At 50.6% G+C, this 27,801-nt stretch overlaps 1 protein-coding gene across 1 annotated transcript in view; it reads right to left on the bottom strand.

Moving 5' to 3' along the window:
* Positions 1-27,801, bottom strand: part of LOC141128837 (uncharacterized) — a 120,674-nt gene that overhangs the window by 37,150 nt on the left and 55,723 nt on the right. Inside the window, exons 4-5 of the mRNA XM_073616394.1 lie at positions 22,553-22,849; positions 9,950-10,132 (exon numbers count right to left, since the gene is read on the bottom strand). Of these exons, the coding sequence (XP_073472495.1) occupies positions 9,950-10,132; positions 22,553-22,849 (480 nt within the window). The remainder of the gene's footprint in view (positions 1-9,949; positions 10,133-22,552; positions 22,850-27,801) is intronic.

Below are 27,801 nucleotides of genomic sequence, written 5' to 3'. Positions count from 1 at the left end.
AACACTGTGAGCAGGACGCACTACACTAACTTGTAGCTTTACAAAAAAGGATAAATGGCGCTAGAACATACAAACATGCATATAAAGAGTCCAAAGTAAATGTGAAAAAACATCCAGGGTGTGATAGTCAATAAAATTATATATATATAGAAAAATTGTATGTATATATATATATAAAAAAAGTCACTGAAATTAAAGATCTGATAAAAAGCACCAGCGGCAGCTCACTTGAGAGTGGAAGCAGGCAACTCTGAAAAAACAATGTAAAAAACAGCAAGAAGCGCCAATCTAAGTGCAGTATCATGAAACTTTAATGAGATAATTATAAACGGACAAACAGCCAAATGGCTACTCACAAAGATGAAATAGGTTAAGGCAAGGACAAGTAATGGGTCCAGGGACGTCCTCCTCAGATGTGGGCAAAGTGCATGGTGCAGGTTCTCCTGGAAGCGCTGTCCACGTTAGGATGTGCAAGTAGTCACCGGGGTCATCGCTGGGTGTTTGTCCGTTTATAATTATCTCATTAAAGTTTCATGATACTGCACTTAGATTGGCGCTTCTTGCTGTTTTAACTTGTAGCTTTAGATGAACACTGTGCAGAGGTCTCACTACACTAACTTGTAGGTTTAGCTGAACACTGTGAGCAGGACGCACTACACTAACTTGTAGCTTTAGATGAACACTGTGCAGAGGTCTCACTACACTAACTTGTAGTTTTAGCTGAACACTGTGAGCAGGACGCACTACACTAACTGTAAATAGTCTAGCTGCCTGACTGTGGTACTAATAGGATCAAAAGAACACCAGTAATTTTCTTCAGGTAGCTGTATATACTGTAACAAGACAAGCCTGCCTGTCAGTAGGAAGATAACAGGAATGGATCTAGCTAAACTGAATACAGTGTATATATATATATATATATATATATATATATATATGCAACACCTGGGATGCATATATATACACAATACACTGTAAGTGCAGCTAACTCACTGTCTGTCCTGCCTAATCTAGCTAACTCAAATGAAATGACACTGTCTCTCTCTCTCTATCTAAGCACACCGGAACACACTACACTGCAGGCGGCCTAATATAGTGTGGGGCGTGTTCTAAACCCCCTGAGCCATAATTGGCCAAAGCCACCCTGGCTTTGGCCAATTACAGCTCTCTCTACCGACGACGCTGTGATTGGCCAAACATGCGGGTCATAGTGCATGCTTGGCCAATCATCAGCCAGCAATGCACTGCGATGCCGCAGTGAATTATGGGCCGTGACGCGCCACACGAATTTGGCGCAAACGGCCCATAACGTTCGGAATTCGACGAACGATCGAACAGCCGATGTTCGAGTCGAACATGGGTTCGACTCGAACACGAAGCTCATCCCTACTATACAGCATAGTGTTGCCGGGTTGGCTTAAAGGTTCAAGCACTGTGACTGACGTTCATTGCAGAAAGACCAATACATCCTGTGGCAGAGGATCGTACCGGTTTATCCCAAACAAGTCTGTGGCAGAGACTTTTGTTCGTGCTACGTACTGGCTGCTAGGCAAGTGAGAGAGGCCTATCCAGGTGAGCAAGGAGTGTGTCCCACGAGGGGAGCGCATTCTATTGTAATATCCAAATTCTACCAGGACATTTGTCAAGAACCTTACAAGAAGATATTTGAGTTTCTTCTGCGGTTTCCCTTCTGCCTCTTTCCTGCTACTTTCTTAGTAAATTGTTTAATAAAGCATTGAAAACATATTCAAGTGTTGGTGCGTGTATTGTCCAGAGGTAAACTCAAAGGAACCCTAGACCCCGTGCCCGCAAAACAGAGGGAAGGAGAGTGAAGGTAACAAGCCCGCTTAAACCAGAAGCTCCACCGAGAGTTAGTGCTACATTTACAATGATTTTTTTTGTTGGGGGGGAGGGCGGAGTGGATGATGTTTTTTTTTACAATTTTAATTTTAAAATATTTATAAAAATTTTTTTTATTATTATTATTTTTTTTATCAGCCCTGTTGGGGGGGGGTGGCTTCGGTAAGATATCAGGGGTCCAAACAGGCCCCTGACCAGTGGCGGAATTACCAGGGTCGCCACAGTCGCACTTGCGACGGGGCCCGGCATTCCGCCACTGTGGGGGGGGGGGCCCAGCGGGGTTGCTATTCACAGGGCACAGGCATCGATAATTTTATTTCCCTCTCCGTGCGTCCTCTCTCGCAGGACACACAGCTGATCTCCCCCCTCTCCTCTGTGCTCCGCAGGAAATGTGAGCTCCTTAGCTTCACACCTGACTGCCCGCGGAGCACACAGGAGAGGGGAGGGGGGAGAAGATCAGCTGTGTGTCCTGCGAGAGAGGACACACGGAGAGGGAAATAAAACTATCGATGCCTGTGCTGCTGTTACATGAGAGACAGCACAGGCGATGCCAGGGAGGGAGGGGGGCAGGGCGGGCCGCACCGGGTGACACCCGCCAGAGGGGTGACACCTGTGGGCAGCGGCGCCGCACTGTCCTCACCCCTACACATCCCTGTGCACAGTGGAGCAGACCGAAGCCGCCTCCCCCTCCTCTCTGTTTACGGAGGGGGAGGAGGAGGAGTCCGAGGGACACATGCAGCTCTGCCCATACCGCGCTGCTCTGAGGTCTGTAATGTTTTTATCCAAACAGACATGTGCTGGGGGAATGCTATGGGAGGGGGGTCTGCACTGATGGAGGGATGGTGGTCTGCACTGAGGGGGGGTCTGCATTGATGGGGTGGGGGTCTGCACTGAGTAGGGTCTGCATTGATAGGGTGGGGGTCTGCACTGAGGGGGGTCTGCATTGATGGGGTGGGGGTCTGCACTGAGGGGGGTCTGCATTGATGGGGTGGGGGTCTGCACTGAGTAGGGTCTGCATTGATGGGGTGGGGGTCTGCACTGAGTGGGGTCTGCATTAATGGGGTGGGGGTCTGCACTGAGTGGGGTCTGCATTAATGGGGTGGGGGTCTGCACTGAGTGGGGTCTGCATTGATGGGGTGGGGGTCTGCACTGAGTGGGGTCTGCATTAATGGGGTGGGGGTCTGCATTTGATGGGGTGGGGGTCTGCAGTGAGTGGGGTCTGCATTAATGGGGTGGGGGTCTGCACTGAGTGAGGTCTGTAATGTTTTTATCCAAACAGACATGTGCTGGGGGGAACGCTATGGGAGGGGGGTCTGCACTGATGGAGGGATGGTGGTCTGCACTGAGGGGGGTCTGCATTGATGGGGTGGGGGTCTGCACTGAGTAGGGTCTGCATTGATGGGGTGGGGGTCTGCACTGAGTGGGGTCTGCATTAATGGGGTGGGGGTCTGCACTGAGTGGGGTCTGCATTGATGGGGTGGGGGTCTGCATTGATGGGGTGGGGGTCTGCACTGAGTGGGGTCTGCATTGATGGGGTGGGGGTCTGCACTGAGTGGGGTCTGCATTGATGGGGTGGGGGTCTGCACTGAGTGGGGTCTGCATTAATGGGGTGGGGGTCTGCACTGAGTGGGGTCTGCATTAATGGGGTGGGGGTCTGCACTGAGTGGGGTCTGCATTAATAGGGTGGGGGTCTGCACTGAGTGGGGTCCTGCACTGAGTGGGGTCTGCATTGATGGGGTGGGGGTCTGCACTGAGTGGGGTCTGCATTAATGGGGTGGGGGTCTGCACTGAGTGGGGTCTGCATTGATTGGGTGGGGGTCTGCACTGAGTGGGGTCTGCATTAATGGGGTGGGGGTCTGCACTGAGTGGGGTCTGCATTAATGGGGTGGGGGTCTGCACTGAGTGGGGTCTGCATTGATGGGGTGGGGGTCTGCACTGAGTGGGGTCTGCATTAATGGGGTGGGGGTCTGCATTGATGGGGTGGGGGTCTGCACTGAGTGGGGTCTGCATTGATGGGGTGGGGGTCTGCACTGAGTGGGGTCTGCATTGATGGGGTGGGGGTCTGCACTGAGTGGGGTCTGCATTGATGGGGTGGGGGTCTGCACTGAGTGGGGTCTGCATTGATGGGGTGGGGGTCTGCACTGAGTGGGGTCTGCATTGATGGGGTGGGGGTCTGCACTGAGTGGGGTCTGCATTGATGGGGTGGGGGTCTGCACTGAATGGGGTCTGCATTGATGGGGTGGGGGTCTGCACTGAGTGGGATCTGCATTAATGGGGTGGGGGTCTGCACTGAGTGGGGTCTGCATTAATGGGGTGGGGGTCTGCACTGAGTGGGGTCTGCATTGATGGGGTGGGGGTCTGCACTGAGTGGGGTCTGCATTAATGGGGTGGGGGTCTGCATTGATGGGGTGGGGGTCTGCACTGAGTGGGGTCTGCACTGAGTGGGGTCTGCATTGATGGGGTGGGGGTCTGCACTGAGTGGGGTCTGCATTGATGGGGTGGGGGTCTGCACTAAGTGGGGTCTGAAGGGAGGCACTGATAGGGGGCATTAAGAAGGCACTAGGGGGCACCGATAGGGGGCACTAAGAAGGCACTGATAGGAGGCACTGAAGGGGGGCACTGATAGGCTGCACTGATAGGAGGCAATGATGGACATTGATGAGCACTGATAGGCAAAACTCATAGGCTGCACAGATGGGCACTGAGGAACACTGATAGGCAGAACTAAGGCAGTATTGATGGGCACTGATGGGCAGTATTGAAAAGTACCGATAGGTGGCACAGATGGACGCTGCAAAAATGAGCACTGATAGGTGATGCTGATAGGCAGATTTGATGGGCACTAATAGGCAGTATTAATGAGCACTGATAGGTAACACTTGTAGGCGGCATTGATGGGCACTGATAGGCGGCATTGATGGGCACTAATACATGGCACTGATGATTGGGGCACTGATTATCAGTGTAAACAATTTACTGACATTCTTGACAGTTAATGTCAGTCCTTTCCTAACACAGACACAGCGTGGGAGGAAAGGGCTGTGGATAACCGGCAAGTCTGTTTACATGTGATCAGCTGACATCACATGGTAAAGGGCCACTGTGATTGCGCTGGATGTACGTCCCGGGGGTCATGCGGGAAGCACAGTTTTGGGAGGATGTCCATGGACACCCTCCCAAAATTGAAAGCCCGAGGTTGGATGGAAGGGGGGCCCATCATTGTTTCTTGCACCGGGGCCTTGAAGGTTCTAGTTACGCCTCTGCCCCTGACATCTCTGCTTTGATAGAGGGATAGGGACTGAGGACACAGATTCCCCAGTCCCATTCTCTGTAGCCTCAGCTGCACTGAAGATAAATGGAGAGGAGACAGCGGCTTCTCTCCATTCATAAACTGAAGCATTGTAAACACAGTTTACTCTGCTCAGTTATGAATGGACAAAGTCAGTGATTACTGACTCTGGGCATTCAGGAAAGGATAGATATGCCGGCTCCTTTCTCTGCTCTTCGGTCCTGACAGATCCGGGACAGGGGGGACCTGGGGAGGACAGAGGGGGACCCGGAGAAGCACGGAGGACAAAGGGGGACTAAAGGAGCACAGAGGGGGAACCAGAGGAGCACCGAGGACAAAGGGGGACTGGAGGAGCACAGAGGGGGAACCAGAGGAGCACCGAGGACAGAGGGGGACTGGAGGAGCATGGTGGACAGAGGGGGACTGGAGGAGCATGGTGGACAGAGGGGGACTGGAGGAGCACAGAGGACAGAGGGGGACTGGAGAAGCACAGAGGAGGAACCAGAGGAGCACGGAGGACAAAGGGGGACTGGAGGAGCATGGTGGACAGAGGGGGACTGGAGGAGCACAGAGGACAGAGGGGGACTGGAGGAGCACAGAGGGGGAACCAGAGTAGCACGGAGGACAAAGGGGGACTGGAGGAGCATGGTGGACAGAGGGGGACTGGAGGAGCACAGAGGACAGAAGGGGAGCACAGAGGAGAGAGGGGGACTGGAGGAGCACAGAGGACAGAGGGGGACTGGAGGAGCACAGAGGACAGAGGGGGACTGGAGGAGCACAAAGGGGGACCCAGAGGAGCACGGAGGACAAAGGGGGACTGGAGGAGCACAGAGGACAGAGGGGGGCTGGAGGAGCACAGAGGGGGACTGGAGAAGCATGGAGGACAGAGGGGGACTGGAGGAGCACAGAGGGGGACTGGAGGAGCAAGGAGGACAGAGGGGAACTGGAGGAGCAAGGAGGACAGAGGGGAACTGGAGGAGCACAGAGGGGGACTGGAGGAGCATGGAGGACAGAGGGGGACTGGAGGAGCATGGTGAACAGAGGGGTGCTGGTAGGCTGCATTGATGTGTGCTGGTGAGGCTGCATTTGATGGACGCTGGTGGGCTGCATTGTTGGGCACTGGTGAGGCTGCATTGGTGGACGCTGGAGAGGCTGCATTGATGGGCGCTAGTGAGGCTGCATTGATGGGTGCTGGTGAGGCTGCATTGATGGGCGCTGGTGAGGCTGCATTGATGGATGCTGGAGAGGCTGCATTGATGGACGCTGGAGAGGCTGCACTGATGGGCGCTGGAGAGGCTGCCTTGATGGGCGCTGGTGAGGCTGCATTGATTGGTGCTGGTAGGCTGCATTGATGGGTGCTGGTAGGCTGCATTGATGGGTGCTGGTAGGCTGCATTGATGGGTGCTGGTAGGCTGCATTGATGGGCGCTGGTGAGGCTGCATTAATGGGTGCTGGTGAGGCTGCATTTGATGGGCGCTGGTGAGGCTTCATTTGATGGCACTGGTGAGGCTGCATTTGATGGGCGCTTCATTAAAAAGGTGGGGTATACATGGGCAGGGCAAAGGGGGTGGAGTCAGGGGTAAGGCCAAGGGGCGGAGGCAAAATTAGGTTTCACCTAGGGTGTCAAAAATCCTTGCACCAGCCCTGCCTGTAATTAAGGGGTCAATGCAAAGGTGAGCAGATTGGGATCACAGTGCAGTGTGTGTGTGGGGGGGATTTGATCACAATAAAATATTGGGATAGACAGTATAGCGCTGCTCCAAGGCCGGCTCGCCACCACGATCCCATACACACCTCTCACTTTTTGGGTGCAAGCCCGGTCCGTCACACCATACTCTGTATATGCACAAAAATTTGGATGACTGAACCCCAAAAAAAGCCCATCTTTACTTTACCCCCAAGAAAATGGAAAATGGAATAAGGGGACTTTTCAGGTGCCTGAAACAATGAAAAACTATAACATATATAGTAAAAATAGCAAATTTTTATTGAATACATTTGTTAAAAAAGATATAACAATCTTCTATTTAAAATTGCGTGATCAGACCAAAACACTGAAGAATGAAATATAACTACTGTACAAAAAGGTAATTCTCGACATGTTTCGCTAGAATATATAGCTTCTTCAGGAGATTCGTAGTTATATGTGTACAGCGTATTCACCCAAAACTAATTTCAGGTCAGTAGGCGAACACGCCAGGGACACCAGACCGCCAAATTATTGAGGATATCAGTGTGTCATAGGAGAACCAGAATGCCCATATAATGATCTGTAGCATGTAAAAAGCTGGTTTGGAAGATTAAGAAGCTGCAATTAATTAAACAATCACCGGAGGGAGCCAAACAGAAAAGCTTATAATCATTCACAGCAGAGAAGATAGAAGCAGTCCAAAATCCAATTTCAAAACTGCATAAGCTTTCAAAGGGCTCCTGGGTGAACTTCCAAAGGGCTCCTGGGTGAACTTCCAAAGGGCTCCTGGGTGAACTTCCAAAGGGCTCCTGGGTGAACTTCCAAAGGGCTCCTGGGTGAACTTCCAAAGGGCTCCTGGGTGAACTTCCAAAGGGCTCCTGGGTGAACTTCCAAAGGGCTCCAGGAGCCCCACACTGACATCTGCAGCCTAGAGATTTGGCTGGTTTGGAGTCTTTGGAGATTTGACCCTCTGGAAGTTCATTCTGGTTCTCCTATGACACACTGATATCCTCAATAAATGGCGGTCCGCTGGCCCTGATGTGTTCGCCTACTGAACTGAAATTAGTTTTGGGTGAATACACAATTCTGAATCTCCTGAAGAAGCTATATATTCTAGCGAAACATGTCAAGAATTACGTTTTTGTACAGTAGTTATATTTCATTCTTCAGTGTTTTGGTCTGATCACGCAACTTTAAATAGAAGTTTGTTAAGTCTTTTTTAGCAAATGTATTTAACAAAAATTAGCTATTTTTACTATATGTGATATAGTTTTTCATTGTTTCAGGCACCTAAAAAGTCCCCTTATTTCATTTTCCATTTTCTTTCATTAATTTGGGATGTGGTGCCTTGCTCCACTCATCCTTGGCTGATTCACTTGATTTTAAAACACTTGGCGCCAGCACCTTCCGACCCTTGTCCCTTTAAGGGGTTTTAGAAGCCGGGAGGCGGGGCGGGGTTTGTGATCAGGAGCTTTCCGTTAGCCACCAGTAACTGTGCCGGGAGCATGCTTTCGGCACAGGTCTGTTTACCTTTAGGTAGGTATATGTGCGGCCTCTCAGAGTTGAGGTGCATGCGGCCCGCACCAAGGAGTTAAGGTAAAAGGCAACATGGTACAGCAACCAACACTGTGGGGAATGAGAAAAAGTCAACGCGTTTTAACGCTATATTAGCACCTCATCAGGACTCTGTGGAGTTGATTTACTAAAACTGGAGAGTGCAAAATCTGGTGCAGCTCTGTAAAGAAACCAATCAGCTCCAAGGTTTTATTGCCAAAGCTTAATTGAACAAGCTGAAGTTAGAAGCTGATTGGCTACAATGCACAGTGGCACTCTCCGGTTTTAGTAAATCAACCACACGAGTCATGAATAAGCGCTAATACAGCACAAAATGTGTTGTGTGTGTGTGTATATATATATATGTATATATATATATATATATATATATATATATATATACATATATATATACACACACACACACACACTCACTATATTGCCAAAAGCATTGGGACGCCTACCTACACACACACATATGAACTTTAATGGTCTCCCAGTCTTAGTCCGTAGGGTTCAATATTGAGTTGGCCCACCCTTTGCAGCTATAACAGCTTCAACTCTTCTGGGAAGGTCGTCCACAAGGTTTAGGAGTGTGTCTATGGGAATGTTTGACCATTCTTCCATAAACACATTTGTGAGGTCAGGCACTGATGTTGGGATGTTGGATGAGAAGGCCTGGCTCTCAGTCTCTGCTCTAATTCATCCCAAAGGTGTTCTATTGGGTTGAGGTCAGGGTTCTGTGCAGGCCAGTCAAGTTCCTCCCCCCCAAACTCGCTTATCCATGTCTTTATGGACCTTGCTTTATTCATTTATTCGCTATTCAAATACTCATTCATTCGCTATTGTCACACAAGTGGGTGCCTGTAATGCAGGGTGCAGGGGCGCCGCCCAGCCCTATCCATGTGCCTGGCCCCTAATCTACATGCGGGGTGCCAGATGCATGGATTCCAATGGGGATAGGTGAGTGTTATTTTTTTTTAGTAGAACATGATTAGAGCCAGAGGCTCTAATTGGCTTCAAAAAAGGGTGGGCTCGGGGCACAGTGCTCTCCGCCCCAAGCCCACCCTTTTTTTAAGCCAATAAGAACCTCAGGCTCTAATCACGTGCTTTAGAAAAAAAGAAAAAACCCATTGGAATCCATGTGTCTGGCGCCCTGCATGTAGATTAGGGGTTGGGTGCATGGATTGGGGGGGTGGCGCTCCTGCACCCTGCATTGCGAACCGCCACTGTTGGACACCACAGGTCTAATGTCTATGGTCCCCAGATATTTCCATATATTGCCCATGGTCTCAATTTTTCTGTAGAGTAAAGAATTGTCTTTTCACTGTGACGGTCAGCTTACCCTTCATTGAGTCGCTTATCGGAGTCCTTTCCATCACCTTCTTCAGCTTCATCCCGACTATAACCGTCTTCACTTTTACCACCTTCCCCATCGCCTCCTTCACCTTTGCCTTTGTTTTTTTTACCTCCTCTCCCATTGGGGTTTTTATTACCGTGTTCACTTTTACCACCTTCCCCATCGCCTCCTTCACATTTGCCTTTGTTTTTCTTACCTCCTCTCCCATTGGGGTTTTTATTACAGTCTCCGGGTTTTGTTGTCTTCGGTTTGTCTTTCTTGTTCTCCTTCGGCAAATGACTTTCTAGCTCTTCTTTGGGTTTGGTTGGTTGTTTTTTGCTGCTTTTGTGCCAGGAAATTGTACCCGGTTGAGAGACGGGCACGGTTGTGGTATTTGGATCTGGAAGAAGAAGACATAAAATATTTGGTACATGGGGACAACCCAAGTGCAGAAGACATAGGTGTGCGCAGCCCATCGCATTAGGGGTGTGCACCCCAAAACTCAAACACACCCGTGCCTTTCTCTGCAGCCTCAGCTGTACTGGACAGTGAATGACTGGGAAGTGCTCTGTGCTGAGCGGCTTCCTGTTCATTCGCAAACGGAAGCATAGTAATCACTGTTTACTATGCTTCGGTTATGAATGAACACAGTGAGTGTTTTCATTTAGAAAAGAAAGGAGCTGTTAAAATGACTTATTGATAAGCTACTTCCCCCACTCTCCATTCTGAAACAACCCCCGCAGGAGCCGGGGGTGGTGGGAGAGGGGACAGGTAAGGAGGGGAAGCAGTGGGAAGCCTGAGCAGTAGGGGGAATTGGCACTGCACAGAGTGATTAGGGTGTGCCCAGGCACACCCAAGGCTGCTGTTTGAAATCACAGGGCCCCACAGAGCCTACCTGAATGCCCCCCCCCACCGCCAGACAAAAGTAACTGAGGACATTTTTCAGTCCCTTTCTCTGCAACCTCAGCTGCACAGAGGAATGAATAGAAAGCATTCTGAGGTTTCCTGCTCATTCACGAACTGAAGCATGGTAAACATCGTTTTCTATGCTTCAGTAATGAATGGGCACAGAAGTGATTGGTACCGATCGCTCACTGTGTTCATTCAGGAAATGAAGGGGCCAGAAAATTAACCAGCTCTCCAGCAATGCAGTCGGAAGGGGGAAAGAGGAGAAGAAGCTGGCAGTGCTGCATGGGGGGGCGGAAGAGGATTGGTATCTGCAATAAGACCGTACAACCAGCCCCCCTACAGGAGGGCTGGCTGTACGGTCTTATTGCAGATACCAATCCTCTTCTGCCACCCCCCCAACCCTGCAGCACTGCCAGCTTCTCCTCCTCTTTCCCCCTTTCCGGCTGCATTGCAGGGGGATTGGTTCTAGTACATGCGTCCCTTTCATCTGCTGTCTGGGCCCCCCTTTTTGAACTGATGGGGCCCGGGCACAGTACAAGGTGGCTGGCTGTACTGCCTTATCAGCAGCCCTGGGCACGCCCCCTGTATGTACCTATGATAGAGGAGGAGCTGCAGTGGAGGGGAGAGGGGTGCAGCTGGAGTCTGTTCTCCAGGTGTAATCTGTGGGGCTCGGTGGTCAGTAGACATGTGCAATTAGTTTCGTTCCAAATTCGTTTTTTAACGAATTTTGACAAATTTGTTAATTCTGAGCTATCAGAATTTCCGAATTTTTGAATTTCTACATTTTGGAAATTTTGGAAATTCAAACATTTTTAAAATACAAAAAATAAGAATGAAAATCCGAAAATTCAAAAGAACAAAAATCCGAAAATTCGAAAAATCTGAAATAATAACTAACTTGATATAATTTCTTGTGTTGACAATTTGTATAACTACTGTTTTGTTTTGAACAAACTGCAACCTGTACTGTACAATCTAATGTGAAATTCAATAAAAAAACTATTGTTAAAGAAAAAAAATTAAATAATAACTAACAATAACTTACCTTTTACTAACTATTAAATTATAGCTATTGGCATTTCCTTTCAAATTTGGCTGTTAGTGAATGAATGAATGAATAAATGATTTGTAAAGCGCTGCAAATGCGAACTGAATCGCCTCAAGGCGCTAAATGCGTTTTGTGTTGTCAGCTTCTTAGAAGAGGTAAGTCTTGAGTTTTTTCCTGAACCTTAGTGAGCATAACGAATAGGAATTTATGCGAAGTTACTAATTATGCGAAATAACAAATGCCGCATCTAAACAAATGGAACGTAACAAATTAATAATTATAAATAACAATAATAATAAAAACTTTTTATAATTATTATTTATTATTAACTTGTTTCGTTACATTTGTTTAGATGCAGCATTCGTTATTTCGGATAATTCTTAACTTCGGATGAATTTGTATTCATTACGTTCACTAACAGCCAAATTTGATAGGAAATTCCAATAGCTATAATTTAATAGTTAGTAATAGGTAAGTCATTATTAGTTAGTTATTATTTATGATTTTCAAATTTTTGGATTTTCGTTCTTATTTTTGGATTTTCGTTCTTTAGAATTTTTGGATTTTCGAATTTCCGAAATTTCGAAAATTTGGAAATTCTAAGACAAATTTGAAAAGAAATTCCAATACCTATAATTTAACAGTTAGTTATTATTAGTTAGTTAGTTATTATTTTGAATTTTTCGGATTTTCTTTCTTTTGAACTTTCGGATTTTCTTTCTTTTTTTCGGATTTTCAAATATTTGTATTTTCGAATTTCCGAATATATGAAAATTCGAAAATTCAGAAATTAGAAAATCCAAAAATTAGAAAATACAAATTCCGAATTTTCGAATTTCTGAATTTATAAAGTAAATGTCCTTCCAAACATTTATGGAAGAACATTTACTACATAACCAAGGACTGGTCAGACTACGGACACAGTGTGTAGATTTGGACACAAGATATCAGCTACACGGTGACGGAGCACACCCTGGTGGTTACCAACCCACACAGCAGAGAAGCAGGGCCGGACTGGCCTACCGGGATACCGGGAAATCCCCCGGTGGGCCAGCTGTCTGGCTGCCCCTGGTGCCGCTGTGAGGGCAGCAGCGCCTGAAAGAAACATGGCCGCGGGGCCGCCAGGCTGACATGCAACTGCGCATGCGCTATCGCTATTCTCGGAAGTGTGTACGGGCTTTCCCGAGCTAGCTGTGCTCGGGAAAGTCCGTACACACTCGGCAATTCTCGGAAATGCGGGTGCATGCGCAGTGACGATGGCGCCGAGCGGCGCCATTTTTAAAAGTACCGCAGTGAGTACTTGTCTGGTGGCCTCTTCCTCCTACTCCCCCTGCAGCCTCTGACCTCCTGCCCCCACTGCAGCCTCTGACCTCCTGCCCCCACTGCAGCCTCTGACCTCCTGCCCCCACTGCAGCCTCTGACCTCCTGCCCCCACTGCAGCCTCTGACCTCCTGCCCCCACTGCAGCCTCTGACCTCCTGCCCCCACTGCAGCCTCTGACCTCCTGCCCCCCCTGCAGCCTCTGACCTCCTGCCCCCCCCTGCAGCCTCTGACCTCCTGCCCCCCCCTGCAGCCTCTGACCTGTCCCCCCTGCAGCCTCTGACCTCCTGTCCCCCCCTACAGCCTCTGACCTCCTGCCCCCCCCTGCAGCCTCTGACCTCCTTCCCCCCCCTGCAGCCTCTGACCTGTCCCCCCTGCAGCCTCTGACCTCCTGTCATCCCCCCTGCAGCCTCTGACCTCCTGTCCCCCCCTGCAGCCTCTGACCTCCTGCCCCCCCTGCAGCCTCTGACCTCCTGCCCCCCCTGCAGCCTCTGACCTCCTGCCCCCCCTGCAGCCTCTGACCTCCTGCCCCCCTGCAGCCTCTGACCTCCTGCCCCCACTGCAGCCTCTGACCTCCTACCCCCACTGCAGCCTCTGACCTCCTGCCCCCCCTGCAGCCTCTGACCTCCTGCCCCCCCTGCAGCCTCTGACCTCCTGCCCCCCCTGCAGCCTCTGACCTCCTGCCCCCCCCTGCAGCCTCTGACCTCCTGCCCCCCCTGCAGCCTCTGACCTCCTGCCCCCCCCTGCAGCCTCTGACCTCCTGCCCCCCCTGCAGCCTCTGACCTCCTGCCCCCCCCTGCAGCCTCTGACCTGTCCCCCCTTGCAGCCTCTGACCTTCTGTCCCCCCCCTGCAGCCTCTGACTTCCTGCCCCCCCCTGCAGCCTCTGACCTCCTGTCCCCCCCCTGCAGCCTCTGACCTCCTGTCCCCCCCCTGCAGCCTCTGACCTCCTGTCACCCCCCCCGCAGCCTCTGACCTCCTGTCACCCCCCTGCAGCCTCTGACCTCCTGTCATCCCCCCTCCACAGCCTCTGACCTCCCCTGTACCATCCGCAGCCTCTGACCTCCCCTGTACCATCCGCAGCCTCTGACCTCCCCTGTACCGTCCACAGCCTCTGACCTCCCCTGTACCATCCGCAGCCTCTGACCTCCCCTGTACCATCCGCAGCCTCTGACCTCCCCTGTACCATCCGCAGCCTCTGACCTCCCCTGTACCATCCGCAGCCTCTGACCTCCCCTGTACCATCCGCATCCTCTGACCTCCCCTGTACCATCCGCAGCCTCTGACCTCCCCTGTACCATCCGCAGCCTCTGACCTCTCCTGTACCATCCGCAGCCTCTGACCTCCCCTGTACCATCGGCAGCCTCTGACCTCCCCTGTACCATCGGCAGCCTCTGACCTCCCCTGTACCATCGGCAGCCTCTGACCTCCCCTGTACCATCGGCAGCCTCTGACCTCTCCTGTACCATCCGCAGCCTCTGACCTCCCCTGTACCATCGGCAGCCTCTGACCTCCCCTGTACCATCGGCAGCCTCTGACCTCCCCTGTACCATCGGCAGCCTCTGACCTCCCCTGTACCATCGGCAGCCTCTGACCTCCCCTGTACCATCGGCAGCCTCTGACCTCCCCTGTACCATCGGCAGCCTCTGACCTCCCCTGTACCATCGGCAGCCTCTGACCTCCCCTGTACCATCGGCAGCCTCTGACCTCTCCTGTACCATCGGCAGCCTCTGACCTCTCCTGTACCATCGGCAGCCTCTGACCTCTCCTGTACCATCGGCAGCCTCTGACCTCTCCTGTACCATCGGCAGCCTCTGACCTCTCCTGTACCATCGGCAGCCTCTGACCTCTCCTGTACCATCGGCAGCCTCTGACCTCTCCTGTACCATCGGCAGCCTCTGACCTCTCCTGTACCATCGGCAGCCTCTGACCTCTCCTGTACCATCCGCAGCCTCTGACCTCCTCTGTACCATCCGCAGCCTCTGACCATCTCTTGTCTTATATCACGTCTGCAATCTGGGGTGGAGTCAACAATGGGAGTGCCGCAGGGATGAGGGTCATGGGAGAAGTCAGACATGTATGGACTGTGGAGAGGAAACTATGGGATAAAACCAGAGCCACTGAGCTGGAGCCGACTGACTGAGCCCTGTAAGGTGCACCTGAGAGGAGGTCAGTGACAGCGCCGCCAGGCCTACCTGAGGGGGGGAGGGGTCAATACAATATTGTAAGGGGGCACTGATATATAGGTTTCCCCTTATATCAGTAAACCCCCTTACTTTAGTGTTTTCTTTCTGCGGAAGGTACTCTCTGGTCATCAGAGTCCTCCCCACATTCCCAGAGTTCCCCTTTACATCATAGTCTGCAGGATTCCACCTTACAGTGCAAGGGGGAACTCTGATGTAAAGGGGAATGCAGTGGACTCTGATATAAGTGGGGTCTCTGGTCACCAGTGCCCCCCTTTTATATCAGAGTTCCTGCTTAGATTATGATCTGCAATGTTCCCCTTTATATCAGAGTTCCCTTGCACTGTAAAGGGGAATCCTCCTGATATATGGGGGAACTCTGTGTTGGGTTATATTAATCTGACTTTCATGTAAATGGAGAAATATGGTTTTTGACTTTTGTTTAACTTAACACATTGCTAATAGCAGTTTATAGCTTAAATATTGATATTTGCACTGAAAACTGCCATTTACGGCACCTTTTTTTTGCAGTGTCAATAAAAAATGTGCCAGTAAATGGCATAAGTTTTCGCCTTGAAAAAAATTGCTGCTGTTTGTAAAAGCCATGTCTCTCTTATCTATATATAATACACTCTTCAAATGTGCTTTAAAATGCATGGTTTTCCCTTTTGTGAACAAGAAAATAAAGGCGTTATGCGGTTGGGCTGGTATAAAAATACTATGGGGCTGGTATGAATTTATTTCCAGGGCTGGTTTTTATTCCCAGTCCGGCCCTGCAGAGAAGCGTTCAACTACTTTAATGCTGATTATCCATGGATTGGAGGTGAGAGTTCTGTGAGCACATTTGTGGATTTTTGATATCATTCCTCTTCATTATTTAGTTTGTGGGCTATTATACTACATCACCACATTCTGGGACTGATCCAATTGAGCTGATTACCCAATAAGAAGAGGATTTGCTACGTGAACTTTCTTTATTAATCACCATTCTTTATTGATTACCATCATCTTTTCTTTGTCCCATCATTTTGTTTTATATTTATTATTAATTTTCTATTTATTAATTAATTTATTATTCACTGGTGACATCCACTTTTCGTTTATATATTTTATATTGCACATGATTTACGTAGCAATCATTCACTGTTGCGCGAGATCACTATTTATTTTACAGTGTGATATTTGGGTCCCATTCTGTGCATCAGGATTGATCACAGCCGTTCTTGTATGAATGAAACCATTGCAGGCTTTATTCATAAATACAGTTAAACAATATCATTACAATGTGTTTTAGCTAGACCTTAAAGTGGACCTTCACCCTTTTTTCAGTGGTCCTCTCCTTATACATAATTGTGAAAAAAAAAAATGTAAGTAACTTTTGTTCCTAAAGTTCAGGTCTTTCTCACCTAGGCATTGATGGTGTACCCAGACCCCGTGCATGCACAGAACACCGCAAGTCACTCCGGGATCCAGCGTGGATTTTCTGCGCATGCGTGCGGCCATGTCTCCTGCCTCATGGTTATTTATACACCACTCACCCCCAGGAGGCAGCTCGTGGGATCTTGCGCATTGCGCAGGCAAGGAGCAAAAGCTCTGCCCAGTTTACTGGTAGGGCCCACGGCATGTCTGCACATGTGCGGGGCTCGGTGCATGCGCAGGCATGCCACTGGGATCGTTGCAAGGTCTACGGGACCTAGCAGATCCCACTCTGTGTGCCCAGAGCCTCCTCTTCTTGGGTCCTCCGCCGGCGCCCCTGGCCCCTCCCTCCTGTTGATTGCCCCCACAGCAAACAGCTTACGATCGGGGCACCCAAGCAGGCACACTCCCAAGCTGTTGCTCTTCATATCCATTTAGACACGGAGCTGCAGCTCGGCCCCTCCCCCTCTCGCTCCTTATTGGTTCACTGGCTGTGATTGACAGAAGCTGTCTCAGCCAATGAAGAGGGAGAGTTCCCATAGAGCCAATGCTCTTGTGTACATTGCTGGATCGAAAGGAAGTTCAGGTAAGTTGCATAGAATGCATGAAGATAAAAAAAGTCAGCCTTTAGAACCACTTTAAAGTGGTTGTAAACCCTTACAATCCACTTTTGACTACAGGTAAGCCTATAATAAAGCTTACCTGTAGCTACCCGGTCACCGGCACATGCGCACTGAAGCAATGGCACGTTTATGCCGTTGCTTCAGTTAGTGTGCCATTGCCGGCAGCTCCCGCGGGAGTGACGTCATCGCGGTTTCGGCCAATCACAGCGCAGGAGCCCGCGATACCCGGAAGTAACTCCGGCAGCGATGTCGTTGGCCGGAGCTGTGTACTGGGACCGCTGCGGGGGCTTCGATCTAAGGTAATTAATTCATAATGAGCTAGTATGCTATGCCTTTGTCTTGCAGGGTTTTTTTTTTCTTGGTTTAACTTTAAGGGCAGGGAGTGATGTGAATGTCTTTTTTTTTTTTTTTTTTAAATCTTCATTATTTATTAAAGCTTTCAAACATTACAGCTGATCAACAAGACAAATTGCATTATCTGCAGATTATACACATACCTCTCTCTAATTGATGTGAATGTCTTAGGACACTGTGCAGAAGCTCTAAAGGATCATTAGGTGGCAGATTAGCCTTGTCCTCTGGGCAGAGCCTCTGGCAGATGCGTGTGAACAGTGGCTTATCATCTACAAGTGCAATATGTGCTGTGCACACGGGCCTCAAGGGAGGGGGGCAGGGCCGGACTGGCCTACCGGGATACCGGGAAATCCCCCGGTGGGCCAGCTGTCTGGCTGCCCCTGGTGCCGCTGTGAGGGCAGCAGCGCCTGAAAGAAACATGGCCGCGGGGCCGCCAGGCTGACATGCAACTGCGCATGCGCTATCGCTATTCTCGGAAGTGTGTACGGGCTTTCCCGAGCTAGCTGTGCTCGGGAAAGTCCGTACACACTCGGCAATTCTCGGAAATGCGGGCGCATGCGCAGTGACGATGGCGCCGAGCGGCGCCATTTTTAAAAGTACCGCAGTGAGTACTTGTCTGGTGGCCTCTTCCTCCTACTCCCCCTGCAGCCTCTGACCTCCTGCCCCCACTGCAGCCTCTGACCTCCTGCCCCCACTGCAGCCTCTGACCTCCTGCCCCCACTGCAGCCTCTGACCTCCTGCCCCCACTGCAGCCTCTGACCTCCTGCCCCCACTGCAGCCTCTGACCTCCTGCCCCCCCTGCAGCCTCTGACCTCCTGCCCCCCCCTGCAGCCTCTGACCTCCTGCCCCCCCCTGCAGCCTCTGACCTGTCCCCCCTGCAGCCTCTGACCTCCTGTCCCCCCCTACAGCCTCTGACCTCCTGCCCCCCCCTGCAGCCTCTGACCTCCTTCCCCCCCCTGCAGCCTCTGACCTGTCCCCCCTGCAGCCTCTGACCTCCTGTCATCCCCCCTGCAGCCTCTGACCTCCTGTCCCCCCCTGCAGCCTCTGACCTCCTGCCCCCCCTGCAGCCTCTGACCTCCTGCCCCCCCTGCAGCCTCTGACCTCCTGCCCCCCCTGCAGCCTCTGACCTCCTGCCCCCCTGCAGCCTCTGACCTCCTGCCCCCACTGCAGCCTCTGACCTCCTACCCCCACTGCAGCCTCTGACCTCCTGCCCCCCCTGCAGCCTCTGACCTCCTGCCCCCCCTGCAGCCTCTGACCTCCTGCCCCCCCTGCAGCCTCTGACCTCCTGCCCCCCCCTGCAGCCTCTGACCTCCTGCCCCCCCTGCAGCCTCTGACCTCCTGCCCCCCCCTGCAGCCTCTGACCTCCTGCCCCCCCTGCAGCCTCTGACCTCCTGCCCCCCCCTGCAGCCTCTGACCTGTCCCCCCTTGCAGCCTCTGACCTTCTGTCCCCCCCCTGCAGCCTCTGACTTCCTGCCCCCCCCTGCAGCCTCTGACCTCCTGTCCCCCCCCTGCAGCCTCTGACCTCCTGTCCCCCCCCTGCAGCCTCTGACCTCCTGTCACCCCCCCCGCAGCCTCTGACCTCCTGTCACCCCCCTGCAGCCTCTGACCTCCTGTCATCCCCCCTCCACAGCCTCTGACCTCCCCTGTACCATCCGCAGCCTCTGACCTCCCCTGTACCATCCGCAGCCTCTGACCTCCCCTGTACCGTCCACAGCCTCTGACCTCCCCTGTACCATCCGCAGCCTCTGACCTCCCCTGTACCATCCGCAGCCTCTGACCTCCCCTGTACCATCCGCAGCCTCTGACCTCCCCTGTACCATCCGCAGCCTCTGACCTCCCCTGTACCATCCGCATCCTCTGACCTCCCCTGTACCATCCGCAGCCTCTGACCTCCCCTGTACCATCCGCAGCCTCTGACCTCTCCTGTACCATCCGCAGCCTCTGACCTCCCCTGTACCATCGGCAGCCTCTGACCTCCCCTGTACCATCGGCAGCCTCTGACCTCCCCTGTACCATCGGCAGCCTCTGACCTCCCCTGTACCATCGGCAGCCTCTGACCTCTCCTGTACCATCCGCAGCCTCTGACCTCCCCTGTACCATCGGCAGCCTCTGACCTCCCCTGTACCATCGGCAGCCTCTGACCTCCCCTGTACCATCGGCAGCCTCTGACCTCCCCTGTACCATCGGCAGCCTCTGACCTCCCCTGTACCATCGGCAGCCTCTGACCTCCCCTGTACCATCGGCAGCCTCTGACCTCTCCTGTACCATCGGCAGCCTCTGACCTCCCCTGTACCATCGGCAGCCTCTGACCTCTCCTGTACCATCGGCAGCCTCTGACCTCTCCTGTACCATCGGCAGCCTCTGACCTCTCCTGTACCATCGGCAGCCTCTGACCTCTCCTGTACCATCGGCAGCCTCTGACCTCTCCTGTACCATCGGCAGCCTCTGACCTCTCCTGTACCATCGGCAGCCTCTGACCTCTCCTGTACCATCGGCAGCCTCTGACCTCTCCTGTACCATCGGCAGCCTCTGACCTCTCCTGTACCATCCGCAGCCTCTGACCTCCTCTGTACCATCCGCAGCCTCTGACCATCTCTTGTCTTATATCACGTCTGCAATCTGGGGTGGAGTCAACAATGGGAGTGCCGCAGGGATGAGGGTCATGGGAGAAGTCAGACATGTATGGACTGTGGAGAGGAAACTATGGGATAAAACCAGAGCCACTGAGCTGGAGCCGACTGACTGAGCCCTGTAAGGTGCACCTGAGAGGAGGTCAGTGACAGCGCCGCCAGGCCTACCTGAGGGGGGGAGGGGTCAATACAATATTGTAAGGGGGCACTGATATATAGGTTTCCCCTTATATCAGTAAACCCCCTTACTTTAGTGTTTTCTTTCTGCGGAAGGTACTCTCTGGTCACCAGAGTCCTCCCCACATTCCCAGAGTTCCCCTTTACATCATAGTCTGCAGGATTCCACCTTACAGTGCAAGGGGGAACTCTGATGTAAAGGGGAATGCAGTGGACTCTGATATAAGTGGGGTCTCTGGTCACCAGTGCCCCCCTTTTATATCAGAGTTCCTGCTTAGATTATGATCTGCAATGTTCCCCTTTATATCAGAGTTCCCTTGCACTGTAAAGGGGAATCCTCCTGATATATGGGGGAACTCTGTGTTGGGTTATATTAATCTGACTTTCATGTAAATGGAGAAATATGGTTTTTGACTTTTGTTTAACTTAACACATTGCTAATAGCAGTTTATAGCTTAAATATTGATATTTGCACTGAAAACTGCCATTTACGGCACCTTTTTTTTGCAGTGTCAATAAAAAATGTGCCAGTAAATGGCATAAGTTTTCGCCTTGAAAAAAATTGCTGCTGTTTGTAAAAGCCATGTCTCTCTTATCTATATATAATACACTCTTCAAATGTGCTTTAAAATGCATGGTTTTCCCTTTTGTGAACAAGAAAATAAAGGCGTTATGCGGTTGGGCTGGTATAAAAATACTATGGGGCTGGTATGAATTTATTTCCAGGGCTGGTTTTTATTCCCAGTCCGGCCCTGGAGGGGGGGCCCACTGTGCACAACATGGGGAGACATTAGTTCCCTCCTTCTTGTCTGGACAAGGAAGTGGGCCGCACTCCATGTCAAAGTTTGATATGCTGGCGGGAGCGGGTGCGTGTATCGAAACGTACAGGCACAACATTCGGATCCTTGCACCCACTCCTGTCCACATGTCAAATTTTAACATGGGATTGTGTCCATGCCGGTGCTGAATGTTCTTCCACTTTAATAGGTTTTAATGAGCTCCAAGGAGGATACACACCCATCTGCAGTAGCTCTGCACAGAAGATGCCACAAATCTGCCATCTGAATGAGCCCTAAGGCCAGCTCTGCCCAGATTTCATAGATATCATGCAGAAGGTAACATGCAACACGTACCTCCCGCTGTTTGTTCCAATAACATTTCCCAGAGTGTACTTTAATTCAGTTTTTCATGGAACAAGGCAGCAACTCTTTGGCCAGCAAACAGCAAACTCTAAGTGCAAGCAGTCCTGATCCTATTGCCCTCAAGCATCTTTGTGGTGTGGCGCTTCCCAATGGTAATGGTTACCTCTGGTAGCTATTTTTCTGTAGACCTTTGGGTGGAGACCTCTATGTGGTTCCTCATGGAGAACCTCCCAATGGGCTTAGTGATTGGTAAGACCTGAGATGTTCTGGGGTAGCGGCAACATTATTTGTAACCTCCACCTACTTCAGACATTTCTATACATAATATCTGATCCTTCAAGCAAAAACAACGGCCACTAATATCACACTTCCCAATGTGAATTATCTCTTATGTAGGCATTTGGGTGGAGATGTCTATGTGGTTCATAATGGTGAACCCCTCTATGGGCTCAATAACCAGTTAGACCGATTAGACCTGAGATGTTCTTGGGTACCAGCAACATTATTTGTAACCTCCACCTAGCTCAGACATTTCTATACATTTCAAAACATAATATCTGATCCTCTGATCCTCCGAGCAAGAACAAAGGCCAATAATTTCCCACTTCCCAATGTAAATGGTTATCTCTTACATACAGTAGGCCTTTGGGTGGAGACATCTATGTGGTTCCTCCGAAAGAACCCTCCCTATGGGCCCAATGACTGGTTAGACCTGAGATGCTCTGGGGTATCAGCAATGTTATTTGTAACCTCCACCTAGCTCAGACATTTCTATACATATTATCAGATCCTTTAAGCAAGAATAAAGGCCACTTATAACACATGTCCCAATGTTCCATCCTAAACATTGCAGTCCTTCGTGAGTTTTTACTCCTTTTACCTTATAAATTCCCAGAATTCATGGAGTTTTTAAAAAGAGTTTTTCTTCTTCCCTGTGTGGTAATGCACCCCCTGTTTTTGCTCTGCCTGGGGCATCTACCTCTACTGCCCTACCTGAGTGTCATCCCTGGATGTGACCTACCCGGAACAGTGGAGAAGACAGTGGACATGTTGACCCAATCTTTGCTCTGACAGCTGTAACTGGCAAGGAGTGAGTTTGGGGCTCCTTCCCCTCTTGCCTTGAACACAATGCCTGGTACTTGGATGGAAGACTGGTCAATGGTAAATTTCTCCTGGCTTACGTCCATCGATGAGCAGATGAAAATCTCCAAGTTGCACAATAACTGGATTTGGTTCTCAGAATTGCTCTCATTGGTACATATGACTGTGATGTTCCATCCTTCAGTGAGGCCCTCTACCATTCCTAATCCAAAGATCCCTGGAAAAGAAGATTGTGATAAAACACATTCTCCATGAGAAGTATCATGCAGGAAGATTCTTAACACCTTCAAGTGTGGTCACCATACAGCACACTTCCAACATGAGGACCACATCTTCATCTGAGGATAGTGTAAGGTGTTCTCATTTGAGCAGCCACACGCAGGCACAGATGGGGTATAGTATGAGTTCCCAACCTGTCCTCAGCATGAACACTGACAGCAACAACCACCTTCACCCGCTCTACTAGAAAAAATTGTATTTCTGTCTGTGTTCCTTTTAAAGAGTTCTCCTCACTTCCCATCTGGTAATTTTTTTTTTAGCTGGACAGGAAGCGAGGAGAAATCTCTCTAATGTAACCCTGCAATAAAAGTATAACAGGGCTTTTTACCCCTCCCTACTCATCCTAAAAAAAAAAGTTCTGGTCTACAATACTTTCATGATACAGGATTACTATAGATTGTCAGCCAGTCTGTGTATTTACAGGGCACCAGGTGTAAGACATGTCCTTCAGGTGTCCCACTGCTCAACCTGAATGATTTAAAAAACTCATCATCAGTGCAGAACAGGTCCACCCAAAAAAAGTTTTTCAGGCAGACCAGATTGGACCCACCGGTCTCCTCTATGGAGCGGCGGGTGTCAACAGACATGTGTCCATTGACTCCCACCAACATCTGATCCTGTCCACTAAAAACAGGTGGACAGGTGTGAACAAGTGTTCATTCTGATGTGAGGTGCTTGTCATTAAATAAACAGATTGCTTTCAAACCATATGTGAAATCCATAAGCAATAAACATAATAAGCAATTGACACATTACATAGTAATAGAATATCACTACGCAGCTCAGCCCTACACGTTTCGTCAGATTCTGCATTTTCAGGGGCACAAGCTGAGCCCAGGTTTCCAGATAGAACGGTCTATGTACAGCGCTGTTGATTTTTTGTTTTAAAGGGGCTCAGTAGAACCCTAGCTCAGTAGTACCTCCAGCTTAGTAATACCCCCAGCTCATTAGTACACCTGTTCAGCAGATGCCAGATCATTAGTACCCCCACCCAGCAGATCCCCAACTCATTATCACCCTGGTTCAGTAGTAACCTCCAGCTCTGCTAATCCCCTGCTCATTAGTAACCCCTAACTCTGCTGATCCTCCATTCAGTAGTAAACTCAACCTATGCTGATCCTCTGGCTTGCCAATTCTCCTCTCTCTCACCTCCCGCTCACCTCCCGCTACTGTACAGTGCTCTATTGCTGCACCCCATGTGTGACATCTGCTAGCTTCTCCCACCCTGGTCCCCCAGCTCTGCTGAGTCTCTGACACTCAGCCTATTCTCTCTTCAGTCCTTGCTCATCTCTCACTTTATTGCCCCCATGCTGCACCCCACATGTGACATCTGCTAGTTTCTTCCACCCTAATCCTCCAGCTCTGCTGATTCTCTGCCACTCAGTCCTTTCTCTCTCCAGTCCCCGCTCACCTTCTACTTTATTGTTCCCATGCTTCATCCTACATGTGATATCTGATAGTTTATCCTGCCTTTGTCCGCCAGTTCTGATGATTCTCTACCACTCAGTCCCTTCTCTCACCAGTCCTTGCTCACCTCCCACTTTATTGCTCCCATGCTGCTCACCACGTGTGACATCTGTTAGCTTCTCCTGCTCCGATCCCCCCCAGCTCCACTGATCCTCTGTCGCTTGGTCCTCCCTCTCTGGTCCCCGCTCACCTTCCACTATAGTCTTCCCATGTTGCACACCACGTGTGCTGTCTGCTAGTTGCTCCACTTTGGTACAGACCTTGCTCACCTTCCTGCTGCTCCACATTAGATGACGTCTGCACCAGACACTCACACACATTAACTGGAAGTGACTGCTAATGATGTCTTTCTGGTTCACTTGTTGGTTTCCCAGTGCATCCTGGGATATCTCATACCTGCAGTACCTCCAAAACAAAGCAAACTTTAATTCTGAAAAAAATGCCCCTCAAATGCTGCAGATGCTGTTAGCGAGCATTATGATGGACTTCTATGGAGGCTTTGAAGTACCAAGAAAGGGGGTATAATTTTTGAAGCGAAGCAAACGCAACGTGTGACCATTAGGGTAAGGTAACCATTTTATTTAGTGACAGGAGCTTTGACTGGAATTCAGAGTGTTTAAAAAAAAAGCTGTACTGTAGGAACAAATTTGACTCCTAATCATGTGCTCACTTTGCCAGCCAATAATAATTAATTACATGCATGTTGGAGGCTTTATTGAATTAATACAGTGCCTTGAAAAAGTATTCATACCCCTTGACTTTTTCCACATTTTGTCATGTTACAACCAAAAACGTAAATGTATTTTATTGGGATTTTATGTGATAGATCAATACAAAGTGGCACATAATTGTGAAGTGGAAGGAAAATGATAAATGGTTTTCATTTTTTTTTACAAATAAACATGTAAAAAGTGTGGGGGGCATTTGTATTCACCCCGCTTTACTCTGATACCCCTAACTAAAATCTAGTGGAACCAATTGCCTTCAGAAGTCCCCTAATAAGTAAATTGAGTCCACCTGTGTATAATTTGATCTCAGTATAATTACAGCTGTTCTGTGAAGCCCTCAGAGGTTTGTTAGAGAACCTTAGTGAACAAACAGCATCGTGAAGGCCAAGGAACACACCAGACAGGTCAGGGATAAAGTGGTGGAGAAGTTTAAAGCAGGGTTAGGTTATAAAAAAAATATCTCAAGCTTTGAACATTTCATGGAGCTTTGTTCAATCCATCATCCGTAAATGGAAAGAGTATGGCACAACTGCAAACCTACCAAGACATGGCCGTCCACCAAAACTGACAGGCTGAGCAAGGAGAGCATTCATCAGAGAAGCAGCCAAGAGGTCCATGGTAACTCTGGAGGAGCTGCAGAGATCCACAGCTCAGGTGGGAGAATCTGTTGACAGGACAACTATTAGTCGTGCTCTCCACAAATCTTTGTGGAAGAGTGGCAAGAGGAAAGCCATTGTTGAAAGAAAGCCATAAGAAGTCCCGTTTGTTGATCCATCCAGCCTCCATGTGTCATTGTATCTTTAGACTCCATCAGTCAGTTCCTCCATCCTCCATGTGTCATTATGTCTTCCGACCCCAGCAGTCAGTCCCCTTCATCCTCCATATGTCATTATATCTTCAGACCCCATCAGTCAGTCCTTCCAGGCTCCATGTGTCATGTCTTCAGACCCTGTCAGTCAGTCCCTCCATGAATCATTGTATCTTCAGTCCCTCCTCATCTACATTCAGTCAGTCCCTCCATCCTCCATGTGTCCTCAGCCACCATTAGTCAGTCACTCTATCCTCCATGTGCCTTCAGATGCCCCCAGTGCAGCAGGTGGACAGAGCCCTGCAGAATTGAGGAACAGAGGCGGAAGCAGACGCAGTTGCCCCCGGGAGGAGATTGGCTGCGGTCGGTGAACACCCAGCTGAAGCTGAGGCTCTGGGTAAGCGGGGAGGGCAGCAGCACCAGCAAGTAGGTGGGCCAGAAGCAGCTGAGCCGGTGTTTCTGCAGGTAATCCACTGCCAGCCACAGGTCAGACGCCCTGCCCAAGAAGAAGACCAGCAGAGCCACCACCATCCACAGCCTATCCCAGAGAGTAACGGGGGTAACAGGGAGCAACAAGACTACCGTCCAACTCTGTCGCCATCATGGGAGGAGACCACTTTCGGGGCCACACCTGGCTCTGCTGACATCCATGAGGGACTGTCATGAAGATCCTGCCAGTAACCGGCTATCCAGGCGCACAGGAACATGGCCACAGGTCCCACTGCGCATGTGCACGCGTTCACGGGTGCTGTTACACACGGGCACGCGGGCGCGCACTCCCGCTGGTGTCAGGCGGGCTATTTAAACCGGTCTGTCACACTCTATCCCCGCTGTCTGCTCTACAGTGTTCCGTGTGCTTAACCTGATCTGATCTGTGTATCCTGTTATCTGACCCGGCTTCCTGTTTGACCATCCTGCTATCCGCCTGCACCAGACCCTCTTGGCTTGCCTGACCATCCCTCTGTGTAATCCCTGGTACCTCTGCTGTCCGACCAATACCGACCACCGGCTTGTTGACCTTCCCGCTGTGTATACCAGCATCCAGTCTACTACCTGCTGCTTGTTCCAGTCCAGCGTTCCAGGCTCCTACCTGCTGTTTGTTCCTGGTTCCAGTTCAGCGTTCCAGGCTCCTACCTGCTGTTTGTTCCTGGTTCCAGTCCAGCGTTCCAGTCCTACTACCTGCTGCTTGTTCCTGGTTCCAGTCCAGCATTCCAGTCTACTACCTGCTGCTTGTTCCTGGTTCCAGTCCAGCGTTCCAGGCTCCTACCTGCTGCTTGTTCCTGGTTCCAGTCCAGCGTTCTAGTCTACTACCTGCTGCTTGTTCCTGGTTCCAGCCCTGTTCTTCTGTCCGGCTTGCTTACCTGCTGGGTTCTTGGTCCTCCCTGCATTCCAGTCTCGGTCTTCAGTCTTCTCTTCAGCTTCAGGTTCCAGAGGGTGCCACCACTACTGAACTTCCAGCGACTGTTGATCCTGCCAGGCACCCATACCACTCTTCACTCCTGGCCCTCTGTCTCCATTCCAGGGGAACGGGAGTGGGAGCTGTAAGGGAGGTCTTTCTCTGCACTTCAGGCCCAAAACCTACCAGGTACGTGACAGTAGCAGACAGCCATGTCTGAGCCTGAGCAAGGAACGTCTCCCATGGAGGAACTTTGTGCGCACCTGGCAGGATTGACTGAAGCAGTCAAGAATCTGCAGCAAGGATACACCAGGCTGGAGGAACAAGTGCTAACCTTGTCTAATCCCATTGGGGTCCAGGGGGCTCCTTCTGCTCCTGCTCCTTCAGTCGGGCCTTCCTCAACGGTGGTGATGCTCCCTCCAGAACCCAAGGTCCCCACGCCTGAACGTTTCTCCGGGAATCGCCATAAGTTCAGGGCCTTCCGCAACTCC

The sequence above is a fragment of the Aquarana catesbeiana genome, linkage group LG01, assembly GCF_042186555.1.
Source record: "Aquarana catesbeiana isolate 2022-GZ linkage group LG01, ASM4218655v1, whole genome shotgun sequence".
NCBI lineage: Eukaryota > Metazoa > Chordata > Amphibia > Anura > Ranidae > Aquarana > Aquarana catesbeiana.
Note: the sequence above shows the minus strand (reverse complement) of the source record. Positions and strands in the feature narration are given on the sequence as shown.